This window comes from Podarcis bocagei (genome assembly GCF_964188305.1).
Source record: "Podarcis bocagei genome assembly, chromosome: 3".
Taxonomy (NCBI): Eukaryota; Metazoa; Chordata; class Lepidosauria; order Squamata; family Lacertidae; genus Podarcis; species Podarcis bocagei.
In genome coordinates, this window is record NC_138127.1 from 43753144 (window position 1) to 43771243 (window position 18100).

General features: G+C 42.4%; 2 protein-coding genes across 2 annotated transcripts in view; one reads left to right on the forward strand and one right to left on the reverse strand.

Moving 5' to 3' along the window:
- LOC308583307 (protein LEG1 homolog) overlaps window positions 1-2416 on the forward strand; it is an 8118-nt gene extending 5702 nt beyond the window's left edge. Inside the window, exons 5-6 of the mRNA XM_081187119.1 lie at window positions 6-193; window positions 1935-2416. Coding sequence (XP_081043245.1) covers window positions 6-193; window positions 1935-2023 — 277 coding nt within the window. The 3' untranslated portion in view covers window positions 2024-2416. The remainder of the gene's footprint in view (window positions 1-5; window positions 194-1934) is intronic.
- Window positions 2417-12537: 10121 nt separating this feature from the next.
- The window catches only part of THEMIS (thymocyte selection associated), a 68317-nt gene continuing 62754 nt past the window's right edge, over window positions 12538-18100 (reverse strand). The window contains exons 5-7 of the mRNA XM_081187684.1: window positions 17553-17706; window positions 14302-14464; window positions 12538-12848 (exon numbers count right to left, since the gene is read on the reverse strand). Of these exons, the coding sequence (XP_081043810.1) occupies window positions 14337-14464; window positions 17553-17706 (282 nt within the window). The 3' untranslated portion in view covers window positions 12538-12848; window positions 14302-14336. The remainder of the gene's footprint in view (window positions 12849-14301; window positions 14465-17552; window positions 17707-18100) is intronic.

The window sequence follows — 18100 nt, forward strand, 5'->3', positions numbered from 1 at the left end:
GCGGCTACTGTTGATTTCATTGCAGCCACACATTTTCATACAGACCAGGAGACCACCAATCGTTTGCAGACTGGCTTACCGCCAAGAATGCTTTTGGAAGGAGAGAAAGCCCCTTTCATTGCAGACTTCACACCTGAGCAGAATAAAGTGCTGTTTCTACTTGGTGCTCTGAGTAAAACCAATGAGAAAACAGGTAGGCGTTTGGACAACCACACAGTACACAACTAGAATTGAAGCTCTGGGGCCGGTAGGAGGCTGGAGGATGCACAGGAAAGTGGTAGCTGCTTCTGTACTACCCCACACACCAGCTGTTAGGCAGGGAGGCTGAGCAGCCCAAACAAAGTCCGCTGTGCCTCCAGTCTCTGCCCTCACCAACATCCTCTTCAGGCTCTAGGGAGGGTCTCCTCATGAGCCATGAAGACTCTCCAGCTTTCTCTTACCATTTTCGAGGTTGAATCAAAATATTTATTTCCCAACACCACACATATACACTCAGTTGTATCTGTTCATGTAACATAAATACTAGGGTTGCCTCCAGTTTTTCTTCTGCATGCAGTTTCTTCCTCCTGCCTTCACAGTGTCCGGCAGATGTTGTTGCAACCTTTTTCCATCACACGCCGGTTCTTTAAAGTCAATTAAAGATCCAATTAAACAGTGAACCTCTCCTTCTTAATGGCGGTGTAGGAGGGTTTTCACCAGGTGAGGTGCTTTTGCATTCAGCGCCTCCCTGCCTCCCATGCCTGAGCAAGAGCCAGGTACTGAGATGAACTGCGAGTGAAGTCCATTCCCCCTGACCCTGGTGGGAATTTGCAAGGATGATTTATCCTCTGTTATCCTTGTTTTTCATTTGCCAACAATCCCCCGCTGTTGTGGGGGCTGCCTCCATTAAGGCAAGCAGGACTGGAAGCCCAAAATAAACTTCATTCTATTCCCAAAAATAAATGACACAGAAGAAGGGAAACCTGTAAAGGAGGTGATTCAGAAAGAAATACGCATTTCACCAAGCTGAGGTTGCATGCTTTTTCTGCTTTATAATGGTCTTTTGCTCCACTTCTTCACACAACTGTTCAGATAGCTATAAAACTGGCGTTGCCTGGCACCATCTTGTGGCATTAATGAGAAAAAAGCAACTTTTTGCTTTTTATATTTATTTTATTTTTACATTCCTATCCACTTTTCCTTCAGGGAGTAAAGCAGATTAGGCTGAGACGCGATGACTAGCCTAGTTAATGTCATGGCCGAGGAGAGATTTGAACTCTGATCTGCAAGGTCCTGTTCCTGAAAATCCTACCTGATACATAGCTCAAAGCCTTCCATCTCAGATCGAAAGCAAACTATAATAGGATGGGAAGATACTTGAGTGCTATGGATGAACAAACAAACAAACAAACAGCATGGTCCAGGACTAGTATCTTCCAGCCCTTCAATGCCTCCATAAACATTTCATTTCATTAAACTTTTAATTTGTATACCACCTTTCTATCTTAACTATACACAGTGCTTTTTTTCGGGGGGGGGGGCACAGGGGTATGCATACACCTAAACATTTTGTGAATCTATGTTTGGCCTCATTGAGGGGCAGTATTTCAATATGAGTAGGAAAATGAGCACTGAGAAAATGAGAAAAATGAGAAAAAAGCACTGACTATACACAATGCAGTTTACAAGCTGAAGAAACAACAAAATGTACAACAAAGATCATGCACCTTATAACAATCTGATCCAATACAAAAAGTCATAATAAAAGCATAACTTTAAAACAAACAAAATAATGTTATATTCAACAATCTATTAGAATATAACAGCACACAATAAAATTAGCTCTCAAAATACCAGCATGTAAGAATTAAACAGAAATTCACTCTTAACAATTTGTTGAACTGGAAAGCAGAAGATAAATCCTCACATAAATAAAGAAAACCTTTCTTTTACAGGAAACCTTTTGCTGCTGATTTGGAAGGCTGCCATGGCTACCGAAGCAGGAAGAGAAATTGGCCGCAAACTTATTGAAAGTGTGATTTAGAGAAACCTGTCTCTGGAAACACACAGCTCAACAAAGGGGGGGGGGATAATTCCTTTAATTATCTGCTTAGTAGTGAATCAACGTTTGCTGGTTGATTGCATTTCTTAGCAATTCACCAGTTTTAGGCTTATCTATATGGGATTAAGGTTGCAACCCTATTTACACTTACCTGGCACTTCATTCTGAGTAGACCTATACACAGTGACTTCTTAAATGCCATAAATCAGGCTTCTTGAAATTCGGCCCTCCAGATGTTTTTGGCCTACAACTCCCATAATCCCTAGCTAGCAAGACGAGTGGTCAGGGATGATGGGAATTGTAGTCTCAAAACACCTGGAGGGCTGAGTTTGAGGAAGCCTGCCATAAATAAATAAAATGAAGCTGAAAATGAAACCTGATTTGTCTTTATCAAGGAACTGCAAAACACCCCTCTCCCCCAACCTTCCTTGTGGTTTGAAAGGTCAAAAGTGTATGAAGCAGCAAATGTAACATTACATTTCTACACTAGGCTAGTTTTTAAATACACTCACACACCCCTCTCTATTCTCCATTCAGACAAGCAAGAGTTCATGGATGCACTCCAGCCTGGCAAAAACATTTGTGTAACAAAGTGAAGAGTGTAGCCTTGGGAGAGTTACAAACTGCTCGGGGTTTTTATTATAACCAGGCAGCATCTTAATCTTGTTAGATAAATATTAACTTCTGAATTCACTTAAATAAATAAAAAAAGAATACAAAGTTAACACAACATTTGGAGAGGCGGGATGGGGGGAGCTGTGAAGCACGGAAGCATTTTAGACTCAATGTGCTTATAAAACAATGCACGGGCTGCTTGTCCCTATCAGCTGTAAAATGTGTCACACAGCACCATCTTGTGGTACTGATTAGCAGTGCTTTGCAAAACAGCTTTCTCGAGGATTATTGAGAATTCTGGTGCTGGAGGAGACTCTTGAGAGTCCCATGGACTGCAAGAAGATCAAACCTATCCATTCTTAAGGAAATCAGCCCTGAGTGCTCACTGGAAGGACAGATTGTGAAGCTGAGGCTCCAATACTTTGGCCACCTCATGAGAAGAGAAGACTCCCTGGAAAAGACCCTGATGTTGGGAAAGATTGAGGGCACAAGAAGAAGGGGACAACAGAGGACGAGATGGTTGGACAGTGTTCTCGAAGCTACCAGCATGAGTCTGAGCAAACTGCGGGAGGCAGTGAAAGACAGGAGTGCCTGGCGTGCTCTGGCCCATGGGGTCACGAAGAGTCAAACACGACTAAACGACTAAACAACAAGAATTGAGAATTCAGCTGCTTAGAAGCTTTTACCTAAGCAAAATAAAACATATCTAGCTGAGAGAACACCTAAGAACTAAATTAGTGAGGGGTTGAACTAGTCATGCCTTGGAACTGGATTCAGAAACCTAAACTAGTTCAGTTTATTCCAAAATAGGTTGGTTACCGGTATATGCTTTGGTACCCAAATTTAATATGTTGTTATTATTTAAAAGGGACACAGGTGGCGCTGTGGTCTAAACCACAGAGCCTAGGGCTTGCCGATCAGAAAGAAGGTTGGCGATTCAAATCCCCGCAACGGGGTGAGCTCCCATTGTTCAGTCCCAGCTCCTGCCCACCTAGCAGTTCAAAAGCACGTCAAGTGCAAGTAGATAAATAGGTACCGCTCCAGTGGGAATGTAAATGATGTTTCCATGTGCTGCTCTGGTTCACCAGAAGCAGCTTAGTCATGCTGGCCACATGATCTGGAAGCTGTCTGCGGACAAACACTGGCTCCCTCGGCCTATAGAGTGAGATGAGCACGCAACTCCAGAATCGTCCGCGACTGTACCTTTACCTTTACCTTATTATTTACAGCTCAAAGTGCCTTGGGTTCTCACTGTCTCAGGGAACACATCTTCTTATATGAGCCTCTGATCTGCAACATGAGAGACAAGGGTCTCAGCTAAAGATTAATTCCTTCCGCCTGCTCCACCTCCAATCCTGAATGAATTGAGCACCCACCACCCAGGGACACTATTTGCTATGGGGAAAATGCAAGTAATTTGGAGGATGACGTATATACATCAGCTTGTGATTTTCTTTCTGGAAGCAACTATTGCATCCAGTAAATTAACAATAGTTCAAGTACGTATGACTCATTTTAATATTTTGTACGGCTATTTTGACCTGATATGTCTCCTGTGGATTTTTTTCTCATTTTATGGAGTTTTAATATCTGAAGCTGTGCTGACATTTCACTTTCAAAAATGAGATATTCCATGTCTTGGAAGTTCTGCCTTGTATTTTTCTGTATTCACTGGTACCTTCTACTCCTGCTTCTCTAAGGTCCTGAGTAGGATTTTTAAGAATTAGAATAATCAATAAATGACAGAATCAATGAAATCTGAAAATATCACATGGCATACCATCAGAGTACCCACCCACACGCCTTCCAGCCAATGAATATACTTACTTCCACAGAGGTAGGGAATCTGTGGATGTTGTTGGATCCCTATTTTCATCATCCCTGACCACTGGCCATGCTAGCTGGAGTTGATGGGAACTAGGGTCCAACAATCGCTGGAGGGCCACAGGTTAGCCATGCTCACTTCAGAGACAAAACTGAATGTTAACACCTCTTCTTTGAAGTGCAGCTTAGAATCATAGAATCATAGAATCATAGAGTTGGAAGAGACCACAAGGGCCATCGAGTCCAACCCCCTGCCAAGCAGGAAACACCATCAGAGCACTCCTGACATATGGTTGTCAAGCCTCTGCTTAAAGACCTCCAAAGTAGGAGACTCCACCACACTCCTTGGCAGCAAATTCCACTGTCGAACAGCTCTTACTGTCAGGAAGTTCTTCCTAATGTTTAGGTGGAATCTTCTTTCTTGTAGTTTGGCTCCATTGCTCCGTGTCCGCTTCTCTGGAGCAGCAGAAAACAACCTTTCTCCCTCCTCTATGTGACATCCTTTTATATATTTGAACATGGCTATCATATCACCCCTTAACCTCCTCTTCTCCAGGCTAAACATGCCCAGCTCCCTTAGCCGTTCCCCATAAGGCATCCTTTCCAGGCCTTTGACCATTATGGTTGCCCTCCTCTGGACACGTTCCAGTTTGTCAGTGTCCTTCTTCAAACTGCCAGCATGGTGGCCCTGGTCCAGACTGCGGAGGTGGGTAGAGGAACTTTTAACTCATTGCCTCTGCTATGGTCCTGATGCAGGTTCAGGCTCCCGCACCTGCAGTTTGCATGAGCTAAAAGCCTCAATGCACTGGAGTTCTCCTCACCTCCCATGCAAACTGTAGGTACAGGAGCCTGACCTGGATTGGGACCACATTGGAGGTAAAGGCTTGCCACCCACGCGCCTGGTGAGAGGTTCCAGCCCCATTCTGTGACAATTTGTGCAAACGTAAAGGCCCTCAGTTAATCAACAGCATCATGCAATCTTTCATTTCTACAGACACTTAATTTCAGAGCTGTGGCATCAAGCCCCACATTGGATGAAAGATTCCTGAATTGCAGGGGGCTGAACTATAGATGGTCCTCATGGTCCCTTCCTATGATTCTATGATTTAAGAAAAGAATAGTCCCCCCCCCCACACCTATAAAGTAACCAGCACAAAACAGATTGTGCTTGACTGCACCTTTATATTTCTAGTCTTTAATCTCTGGAGCTCTACAATAACTACTTTAGTTTCCTCCTTAATGGTGCATCAGTGTTTGGATGAAGTCAAGCTCACTCCACTGGGATCCATGTGGCTTAGAAGACCAGGCTTCTCAATTAGTCCCCCTGTTGAAGCTTATCTGCACCAAATTAAAATGCCATACCAAAAATATAAATTAAATTCCGTTAATCGGTCTTCATCAATGAATAATAAAGCAAATAAATAAAGCTGAATTTGAATGCTGATTTTCTCTGTTTTCAGGCAGTGAAAAATATCATATACTGTAATAATATATTTCTTCCTCATGAAATGAAATGTGATCTGTCAAGACTTTGAAATTGTTTATTTGGGAATTTCAGCAACTTCAGCAAAAGAGTTTTTGGTTTTTCTATTCACCTTCATACAAAACAAGTTCATATTCTGCTTTTGTGAGCTTAAGTGTATGCATTTCAATTGAATCACTCACTTAAAGCCATAGAAAAACTTTGCTTCAGAACACAATACTGAATCCTGGGAAGGATTTACATGCTCTATCACTGCTTGAAGTTACTCCATTGTTCTGATTGGTAGGCTTAAATAACCTGAGGAAAAATTGCTTGCCAAAATGTTATTCCTAGGGGGACTAAAGGCCTACATATTCTTTCATTTTGAGGAACCAAGACTGGTCTACACTCACAGAATGAGGCAGCAGAATGCACTCTGTCACTTCAGAAAAAGTTTGGGATGGTTGCTTTTGGATTTGGATTTGCTTTTGAATACTCTACCATATAAAAACAGGCAATAAATAGCAGCACCTTGGGATGTGGGTGTAGATCAGCCATTCCCTGTTGTATTTCTTTTCCTCTTGTAGGAAGTTTGTCTTTTCTTATAGAGCAGGTGTGGGAAACCTGAGACCCTCTAGATCAGGGGTGTCAAACTCAAATTCATCGGGGGCCGCACCAGCAGTTTGGTCACCCTCAAAGGGCCGGTTGTATCTGTGGACTATGTGTCCACTCTTTATTATCACTTTCCCATCCCTCCTGAAATTGCCTTCCCTCTGCATCAGCTCCGCCTCCGCCACTTCCACCGCCCCCCCCCAAGGCCTGGTCGCTCTTCTTGCGCTTGTACTTGTCCTTGTGCATCTTGTTGCGGTGCCTCTTGCACATCCAGGGCTTGCGCTGCTTGGCCACTTGCGTGGTGGTCTCGCTGCAGCCTTTGTAGGTGCAGCTCTTGCAGCCACTGCCTCCTCCCCCTCCCCCCGACTGGGCGACACCCTCCTCCTTGTCGTCCAGATCCTCCAGGCCTCCGCCGGGGCTGCCGGGGCTGTTGCCTCTGCCCCCGTCGCCGTCCGCGTCGCCCCCCGCCACCGGGCCCAGCTCGTAGAAGACCATGAGGCCCGAGGGCGCCTCCGAGGCCCCCCGCAACGGTGGTGGTGGCTGCGACGGAGCTGATGCAGAGGGAAGGCAATTTCAGGAGGGATGGGAAAGTGATAATAAAGAGTGGACACATAGTCCACAGATACAACCGGCCCTTTGAGGGTGACCAAACTGCTGGTGCGGCCCCCGATGAATTTGAGTTTGACACCCCTGCTCTAGATGTTGTTGGACTTCAGCTCCCATTAGCCTCTGACAACATGGCCTATGGTCAGCTGCAGGCCAGGCTCACAGAATTCCCATCTCTAACTGGGGGTGTAAGTAGGCATCATTTTCTGTTCTGCTCTATATTTGTCGCATGCAGCCTTGTTTCTGTTCCATTGCAGTTTGTCCTCCACCAAAAACTACACTATTTGTCTTGTTGATTGCTGTGACAAAAATATATAACTTACTTAATTACTTAGGCTGGATGATGATGATGATGATACATTCCAGATGTGGGACAAATAAGTAAACATGGGTGATTCTTGCTCCCACTTCCATTTTCACCAGTTTCCCAACATCGATACCTCTAACACACAGGGTTCATATTTCAAATTCTCCCCTATCTGCATTCTGCAATGGTGCCATTTATTCTACTAGCTCAGAAGTCTTCACCTCATTCACACTTCATTCTGTTGAATGTGAGAATTAGGTCCCTGTCAGAGGCCATGAACCTCATGTGATTCTTGTTACTGTCTTGTGTGACAAAAATAGATGTGATGGTGTTACAGACAGGTGCTGCTACCAAAAGAAGAAAAAGACCTGCACTCCCTCCCTGTTTCTTTGGAGATATATAGCTAAAATGACAAGTCTTGCACTCTTGTCTCTCCATCCTGTTCCATTTCATTGGCTGCTGATTGCACAGGCAAGGTATCACCCAAGCGAGGTGATGTTGGGTTATGACGTGACTATGTCTGCACAGAGGGGAAAATTGCTGGTATGGGAAAGAGGCAACATGCTCTGCTTCACCACAAGTGAGCCCTCAAGGAGCGTCCAGTAGGAGAACAGCCTTTACCAAAGGTGTCATGGACATTGAAGACACGCAAACTCAGAACGCAAGGGAGAAATGTGCTAAGAGGAAGGCATGCTTGGCAAATCCACACCGTGATCAACTCCCACCCGGGAACCAATGTCCCCACTGTAGAAGGACGTGTGGGTCCAGAATTGGCCACTTACGGACTCATTGTTAAAACCATGTTTATGGAAGACAATCTTACTCAGTTATGATCGCCAAAGAAGAGAAAGAAGAAGAAGTGTGTTATCTTCTTTAAAAAACAACAATGGTGGCATTATAAGTCTGTGTGGGATTAAAAGGCCCACAATGAATTTATCACTTCTAATCATAATCATTAGATTAGATCAGATTAGTTAAGGCCTTTTGCCTTAACTATCCCTAGACCAGGCTTCCTCAAACTCAGCCCTCCAGATGTTTTCAGACTACAATTCCCATCATCCCTGACCACTGGTCCTGCTAGCTAGGGATCATGGGAGTTGTAGGCCAAAAACATCTGGAGGGCTGAGTTTGAGGAAGCCTGCCCTAGACAAAGGCTGTGTACACGCCAAACATTTGAAACACATCCTCTGCAAAACAAGGAGAAGTCTCCTGGGAACTGTCTATAAAGAGCTGCAGTTCTCAGAATCCCTTAGGGATGTGTGCTTCAAATGTAAGGTGTGTACGCAGCCAAATGAAATGTCCAGAGTAGCATACAGTTCATAGTTAAAAAAACCCCAAACCCTCAATAATCCATGGGTGGTGGTGGGGAAGCACAAATGAAACAAGAGAGATTAAAAGACCAGCAGCTCTTTTGCTTTCTAGAAGATTCAACTTTCTTCTCATGGACATTGCACCACACACATAGACTGTCCTGCCAGTAGAATTAGCGTCACCTTTTTCTGTCTTCAATAACTCCACAAAATTTAACGTTATATAAAGCCCGTTATAAGCCTTAGTGCTGAGAAAGTTTTAACTTGCTGGTTTTCCATTGCACCATTTCCCTTAAACACAGGAGCCCTGCCAGGCTTTGAAAGCCCTGCAGTTGTATCACATGAGGATGCCAGGCCAGGTCCATATGTAGTCAGCACTCAGGTTACTTCCTTCATCCTGTGCCTGTTTACACCCGCAGTATAAAATCTTCACTCATTGCTTTTTTGCTCATTGATTTATGTGCTAAGTTTCAACAGGTGAAGCTTTTCCTGACAGTGAAAATGCAGTGATGGGCAAATATCCACCTGTTGTTTTATATCGGTCACATTAGTATTCTACATGCAATGCCATTGTCTATAGGAAAGGCGACAATGCTAAGCCCATCTCCTGACAGAGCTCCTGTGACTTTCAGAGACACAAAAAGGAAAATGGCACCGTATGGCCCCACCATGCTACAGGAATATGAAAAGTCACATCTAGTAGGATTTCAACCCTCCATGTAGTTCAAAGGCACAGCAGCCTTCTTAAAGATTTGGATCTGCTGTCATATTATTTCAGGGGGAAAAGTTTTTAGGAAGTGGATAGCTTTCTTTTATGAGAACTTTCCTGTTCTGGAAGACTTTAAAGAAATGTCAATTAGTTGTCACCAACAGTTCAAACCCAAAAGCTAGTCAACTTGCAATGTCACACAAATCCATTCACCATAATTGTTGGAGATAGTTCAAAAGCCCCACGCTGCCAAGGGAAGGAACGGGGAGCTCCAGACAATAAAGATACCATTGTCTCACATTTCTTCCTCTGCCTGCCCTGGTGACATGTATAATACACAAGATGTACTTTGAGTCTTCCTGTGTCTTATGCAGAAGCCAAAATGTTTTCTCCATGAAAATAATATTTGGGCAGCTCTTGTACATTCCTAGAAGATTCTATCATTAAATAGGTAGCTAGGTAGAAAGAGGTATTTCAATATCACTCTTCAACCATATTCCCATGGTGGCTATGCTGTAATGGCATACTTATGTAAATAGATCTTGTGGGTATTAAGACATTCATTTTGCATTATATCAATATTTTAGTTGGCTCTTAGGAGCAAGCTGAGATTGGGGGCAAACCATATTGTCCCCTTAAACCTTGTTTCTGCTTTGATGTGTCCATTCTCTCTCAAAGTCACACACTATTTGCTGATAGGAGCATTGGTACTTTAAAATGCATCAGGACACTGAACACTGAAGTGCTACTTTGTCCTTTAATGTCCCAGGACATGGGTTCCAATTATTCAGTGTCATTTTATGGATAAACTTCTAATGTACTGTCATTATCTAGCAATTTTAAAAGGAAATAAGTTAATGAGGTCTAAGAAAATGTGGGAGTGTTTACTATAATTACCTGGTTCATAGATCAGACTAATTATATTTCAACAGATTTCCATGTATAATCTAAAAGTAATTACTGCAGCTGCCAGCTGTTAAAATATTACGCTAATTGTACTCGAGAAAAGTTTGAAAACAAGTTTTTGACCTTTTCTGTGTTTAATTTATATTATATCCCACAGAGTCTCTGAAAAGGAAGCCTCCCCCCACCCAGAAGCTGACAAAACAAATACCCAAACAAATAAATGAAGGAGGCAGGTGGCTTTCTTCTTTCAATGAAATAAATAGAACTAGAATTATAATTTGTGATTTTTTAAAAAATAAATAAATGAAACAAGGTATGTTGCTTAGTCAATTACATGACTGTATGACGTTTTTCACCATGCTCTACATTTCCTATTCACATTGGAGGTGAATGATCAATGACATAATTATTAATATTATTTAATTCAGGTTTCTTAATTTTCTTCTGTAGCCTTCTGCAACCCACAGCAACAGAGCCTGTGGCAAATTATGGAAAAAGAGGAGAATTGATGACTGTTTCATTGGACATTTTTGTACTCCTACCTTGATTTTGTTTGATACAATATTTTGGGATTTTTTTTAATGTTTGTTATTTTTATTCCTAAATAGATTTTAGATTTTGTTCTAGAAAAGCTTCATTCTTTGTTTAGAACAATATTTCCCTTGAAGCACATTTAATGATAGGTCTTTTCTTGATCCCATTACTCTTAGAAGAGAATCGTAGTGGATCTGGAAATTCTTTAACCTTCAGACTCTTGGGCAAACAATGTTCAACACTTTAAAAAGAGTAAGAGAAATTGTCAGGGATTTGGACTAGATTTGCTTCTGGAAAGAAGAAGCTTAGGACTAAATACAGAAGGTCTTTACTAGCACAGATTGTGCAGAGAGGGAGTATACACTTCATCATCTTCTGGGATTTTGATCTATGAACTGTTTGGCTTTGATCCTACTGCATGTGTTGAAGAAACTGGTCATAGAAGCACACATGGATCCAAACAGTGTATTGGTTCCCTCGAAATCAATGGGAAAAGATAATCATGACTTAGTTCCTACTGAAATCAATGGAACTCAAGTGTAACCAACCTGCTGCAGTCCTTAACACACTTACCTGGCAAGTCCCATTGAGATCAGCAAAGCTTTATTTTGTGAAGAAATGTGCAGAACTGCACACATTCAGCCCACAGTTTTTACAAAGCTGCATTCACCAGCCATATTACTTGAGGCAGTATGGATCAAACAGAGTACTGGTGTTGCCAATGATAATCTGAGCAGGGGCTGCAAATATACCCTTGGAAAATTAGCATTGCAAAGTTCTTTATACACCATGCATCCTGCCCTGTGTTATGGATATATTCCTAACAGGGCCAAGGCATCTTTCTCTTTTGCTGTGGATACTATTGCAAGGAAGCAGTGTCTGGAGTGGTGTTCCCCCTACTCTTTAGGAAAAAGTAGAATTGTGCTTTGTTTTTTCTTCTCTCTGTTTAATCCGACAGGTTTCCTATGCCCTGACAGTGGCATGGCAGGAGAAAATTCAGTCAATGGAGCATTTCCAATCATTCCCTGCAGATCCAGCCTTGGAAAAGTGAAACCTGCTGATACCTGCTTATCACAGAACTCTCCAAAGCACAGCCAGGTGGATCATTTCTGCAACTAGATTACCAGCTGCAACAGAGGGCAAGGCCAGTGCTTCTTGCAGTTGTAGGTAAGGCGGCATTTTAGCATAGTGGCTGATTAATTTTGTAGCAGTGCAATCTTATGCCTATTAACTCAGAAGTACACTCCAATGAGTGAAATGGGACTTACTCCCAGGTTAAGTGTGGAATAGAATTGTAGCCTAAAGGCTGTGTGTGTGTAGGCTGCACTTCCTACTTATTTATTAAAAAGCATTTATAAACTGCTTAAAATGGAAAAATCACTCAAAAGTCTAAAAAGCAAATGATATACTGTATCATTAAAACAAAGACACACAACCTAAAACGGCGATAGAAAAACACTTAAAAACAAATAAAAGCAAATAAAACAGAAATCCAGAGGATTCAGACATGTAAAACAGGGTCTATCTAATGCTACTACCTGAACCCATACTTGTAGGTAGGAGCGGTACCACTGCAACACATTACTACCTGCTCCCAACTCAGGAGGTCAGTACTGAAAGCCATTGAGAGATCAAGCAAGAGTAATAAGGTTGCACTTCCACTGTTCTGAAGCTGTTCTGTTCCAAAGTTATCTGAAGGTTTAGTAACTCTTCTTCTTCCTCTTTTTACTATTTCCTTCAATAATATAAATCAGTATCACTGCATTTCAGTCTCAGTGTTTTTGAAAGCACAGCAACATTCATTTCACCATCACTGGAGTATCTATTTCTTCTTTCGTTGCCTTGCCGCCTTCATACTCAATGATGTGGACAGCAGTACAATCATTTCTGACAAGACTGAATCATTTTGTTTTCAGAGGAGTCTGAAAAATAAAGTGGACAAAAGACTCGTTCATGTTCAGACTCATCAGAATGCTTCTGTATTATTGATAACAGCTACCGGTATATCAAGAGCACTGCCTACACTCACTCTCCGATTGCTCTTACTTTTGTTTTTTATGTAGCTTAAACAATCCTAAGATAAATCCTCAGGCAATTTAATGTATTCTCTTAAAACCAGGATTACACAGTCTTGTTTTCAGCACCTGTCCAATACAGATTTCTATAAGTAAAAAAAATTTTTGTCTGTGTATTATTATTATTCAAAATGATCTGACATTAAAGTTTAATTTCTGCAAATCTCCACCGCCATATAAAAATTGTTCTCAGAGAGAATCAAGGCATCTGGAATACTTGGCTCATCATTGGCAAAGCCATTGTTGTGAATTGATATCACATACACAAACACAAATAAAACTTTCTATACCCAGCATATTACAACTCATTATCAGATCCTGTCAAATGTTATCATGCTCATTGAAAATAATTGTGTGTGGGTTTTTATTTTTATTTTTCATGCACTTTACTTAGAGTCATGCTTGGCATGCTAGATAAAGAGTGTCTGGAAGATCTCTGAAGGTCAGAAGTACCCCAACTGACTGGTAGAAACTAGGATGTCCTTTGTTTATCAAATGATCTCAGACAACTAGGTTGCTGGCTCAGCCACTGAAGATGGTAATTTATGGGATGGGTTCATAATCCAGGACTCTGATAGCAATCTCCTGAGAGACAGCAAAGGTATTTGCTTTCATGTGTTGCTAAAGCCTTCAAACAACAGGGCTAATAAAGTGCAGCTTGCTCTCTGTTGACAGGGACTTTTAAAGGGCAGGTGGATAAAGGTTTGAAGGGCCTGATGCTTGAACAGCAAATGTCACAATTAGAAGAAGAGCCTGCAGGCAGATGTAGTAACTTAAAGAGTGCATTCTGCTGAGCTCCTGCCAAAGAAGGAAGCAGATGGGATTTAAAAGCAAATCACACCTTTTCTACTGCATATTGCTTGCCTAGTCTAGTTTAACCATAGACTACTACAGCCTTCCCCAATCTAGTGCCTTCCAGATGTTTTGAACTACAGTTTCAATAATCCCTGACCAATAGCCATGCTGGCTAGGATTGACACAAGTTAACATCTGGAGGGCATCAGCTTAGGTAAGGCTGCTCTAGTACAACCCAAAGGGCTAGTTGTACTAGGCAGAATAACATAGCACATTTTGAGGAACCACTGAAGAACAGAAACCAATCAATTGATTACATCATTGAACAGAACCCTTTCTTGGTGTTATTTGAACAACTGTGGGCCTGGCAGACTCATATTCTTGATCAGAGGAGGAGGGAGGAGAGCTCTGTGTGAGTACAAGTGCCTACACGACCCCTTTCTCCCCATCCCTCCACTCCCATCATCTTTGGTTACACTGGTGTCTAATAACAAGGCAAACACACTTTTTGTCCCTCTTCTTAAGTAGGTTGCGTTACCATTAGATGTGTTCTCCTGGATTTTTTGGGGTAACACTTTCTGTAACACTGATATCTTTATCATCAACGTCAGGCCTGGAATTTGGTTTCTTTTCTGCTCTGTGCTTCGCAAGCACTCCCTTTGATGAATCTGAAAATAAAGAAGGAGACACAACATGGGGTTAGGGGTCTACAGTACATGAAACATCCCACCATTAGCAGCCTCTCAAGAATAGGACGTTGGCCAAAAGATCCAGCTACATACACAGCTAGCTGCTTTTTGCACTGTTAGTAATGCTGACTTCTTATTTCTCAAGGAGAATATTACTCAGGGAGCCACTTTTGAAACTTAGGTGGGGCTCTCAAGAGCAGCCCATGATGCTACTGCTCCTTCACTGGGCACACCCATTGCTCTATACACCCATCTAAGGAAGGCACTGAATACGACCTTGTCTATGACTATTTACTTTGGTTTTGTTTGGCAGCACTTAAATCACTGTGCAACTCAGAAATCAAATGCTACATGACGGCACACTCTGCGCAGCTGACAGCACCACGAGGCTAGAGGGAAAAGTGTATTTTATAGTATAATTTTGCAATTGCAGCCAGACACTCCAGAGCAAGGCATGTTGTATTAATTCACAGCCAGGCACTCTGGCTTTGGCCTCGTGCCTCTGAGCAGTCTGATTGTGAATTACTACCCCCTCACATTTCTATTTCTATTATGAAGGAAATAAGACATGACTGCTTGTTTATTTATGAACAAACAGCTCAGCAGATATTCTCTACAAAGCCGCAAAGGCTTAAGCTGTATGCTGATGGCCAACAGTGTTTTGTTCATCAGCAGCTCAATCAAACAATCCAGATGAAGCCAACATACAGATATGTGGATATCAACATGGTCCTTCTGAAGTCAGATGGGATGGGCATTTCAATCCAGAATGTTATGTTAGACTCGCACAGGGTGTTCTTAAGGTCTTCTGCATTCATGCTCCAGGGTGACAGTTGCTGGGATTAGCACAATCTCCTACTGTTTTGTGGGACATCTGTGATGTGTAATCCTGATGTTTCTCAGGGAGGCAGTTCATACAATGTGTTAGGGACCTGCTAGGTTAGCTGTGCAAGTACCGGTCCAATGGAAAGGTCAGAGGTGTGCATGGTGGGCCCCAGCCCATGCTGAGGAAAGACTCAGAGCAGCAGATAAAACTCAGAGGGGCCCAAGACAGAATTCAGGTCAGGCAGAAATCAGTGTCCAAAGCAGCAAACAGCAGTCAGATGAGCCTGAGGCAAGTTTGCAAAGCAAGGACAGGAACCTGTAGCCAACCAAGAAGAAGCCAAACCTGAAACAACAGTTCAGCCAGTCCCCTGCTGGATTCCAGATCACCTGGTCTGACTGGACTGATGAGCTGCAACAATCCCTCTGGCCATTGTTGCAGCAGCACAGAAAGGCCAATCACTTCCTCTGCCCAAGAGCTGTCCTGAAGCAAGGACAACTTGGGGCGCAGTGAGTAATACACTGGGATCCTGTACCAGAGTCTGGAGTTTGAGTCCCCTGACAGCTTACACAATAACCTATTCAGCATATTATCTGTAGAAAAGTGCTAGAATGAGCCTGGGGCTCTCAGGATCTTCCTTACTATGCATAAGGCTAAACACATGAACACCAACCCAAGCAGGCCCTGCTCATATGATCTACCCAGCCCTTTTTCCTTTTGTGAGTGGGCCTCCTCACTTATATTTATGCACATCAGCTCTAATTGCCTTAAAGGAGGTTGATAAGGAGGGCACATGAGGACAAGGATCACTATGGTGCCCCATTGGATGTATTTACCACATCCTCAGAGAATGAATAAACCAGGCTTTGGAATCAGTCACATTTGATTAATGGGCAGAGAACTGAACTGTTTGTCATCAATGTAAGATGCTGACAACTCTCTCAGCTTTACCCATAAAAACCAACACCACTGATTATTACTTTCTGAACCGTATATATTTATTCACAGCATTTTTTGTGATTGGAAACAGGACTCCCATTGGAATCCATGGCAAAACGGTGAAAGGAGTTGGGTTTTACCCACCCAGCAAGCTCAGTCTTGAAACCTTGTCATTTCTTATCCTTGAAGATGACAGTATGTAGTGGGTAAAGACCGGGTAAAGATCTGGTACATCAAAGGATAAAGTGACTTCCACATTCATTCCTGATCTTGCTTCCTTTGTGAATCTGCTCTCAAGGAAGCGACTCTTTTGTAAACACTGATCCCATTCATATGTGGGAGTTATTTCTAGTAAGTAAGCAAGCATGGCTTGTAACCTTAATATTATAACACAGGTTGCATATCAACAGCAATGACTGGAGCCTTCAATTTGGCAACATGGCGCATTCAGACACTCCCCTTGTCATCTGTCATGCCCCCTACTTCTCTCAGTTTTTTTAAATGTGTTTCTTGGCTTTTGTTGTTGTTTGCTGCTTGTGAGAGGATGCTTTTTTGTATGTGTTTTGTTTGTTTGGGACAGTAAGTATTTTACCTGGGGGGTTTTGGGGCGGGGTGGGGGAGGTGTTCTGAGCATAGCCATTTTTTCTTCCATAAAATGGCCATTTTGAGGAGCTCACAACAGATTCTTAGATTTCCAGATGTACCCCCGGGCACCAATATGTTGAGGAGCCCAGAATTATGATGTACCAGACACAGGCACCCTGTTGTAATTCCAGGAAGCCATATATGGCTGAGAGCTGCTGTTCTGTCAGGATTAGCTTTCTGCTTTCCCATTTGTAGAACATAAGAGAGAGGTCTATAGTAAGCATCTCTGAGAAGCACTTTAAAAGTTTGAAACAATATAAACGTTAAGCATATTTTTGGAAATAAAAAGTGTAAACTGAAGACATCTTTATTGTTTTAACACAATAACATACTTTTTTTATTAATATCAAGGCTGAGCAACAGTGGTGGGGGGAAATGGAGCCTCAAATTAAATATAATAAAGGTCCATCTGTTGTGAATAACACTGACTATTCTTGTTGCAGTATGAAAGTGACTTTAATTCAATGCTGCTGCTGAATGATCAGATGTATCTGTGGCAGACACATGAGTGGGAATCTGAAGGGACCCTTGGGGTCCCTTCTAACACTATGATTCTCTAGAGTTCTGTATTTTCTGTGCTTTTATACAGATCCAGTGGTTCCAGGTGAAATCATGCAAGGTATCTGTGAACAGCATCTCTCAGAACTTGGGTCAACTGACCTTTAGCCATCCTGTTCTCTGCAGATGTAGCTGTCCGCGCCATCTCCTCCTTGTTCTCCTGCTGCTCCAAATCACTTTGACAACTCAACTGTAGTCCTGAAACAGCAGCAGATTGATCTGAGGGCTGTTTCTTGGTGGCATCTACATAAACATCCTGAAATTACATCAGACAGCAAGATTGATTTATGCGTAAATTGTTAGTCAAAACGTGAAGCTTCTCAACAATGAAATGAGGAAGAACCATGACTGCATGTTAGGTAATTTGCTGCAAGTTTAACAGAAGTATCTTTTGTTTGCCAAAGGAAATTATAAATCCTACATTTACTTACTTACTTACTTACTTATTTTATAACACACACACACACACACACACACACACACACACACACACACCCCTTTGAGGTATATAAAGCTACATTAAAGGTAAAGGTACCCCTGATCGTTAGGGCCAGTCGCAGATGACTCTGGTGTTGCGGCACTCATTTCGCTCTATAGGTTGAGGGAGCCGGCGTTTGTCTGCACACAGCTTCTGGGTCATGTGGCCAACA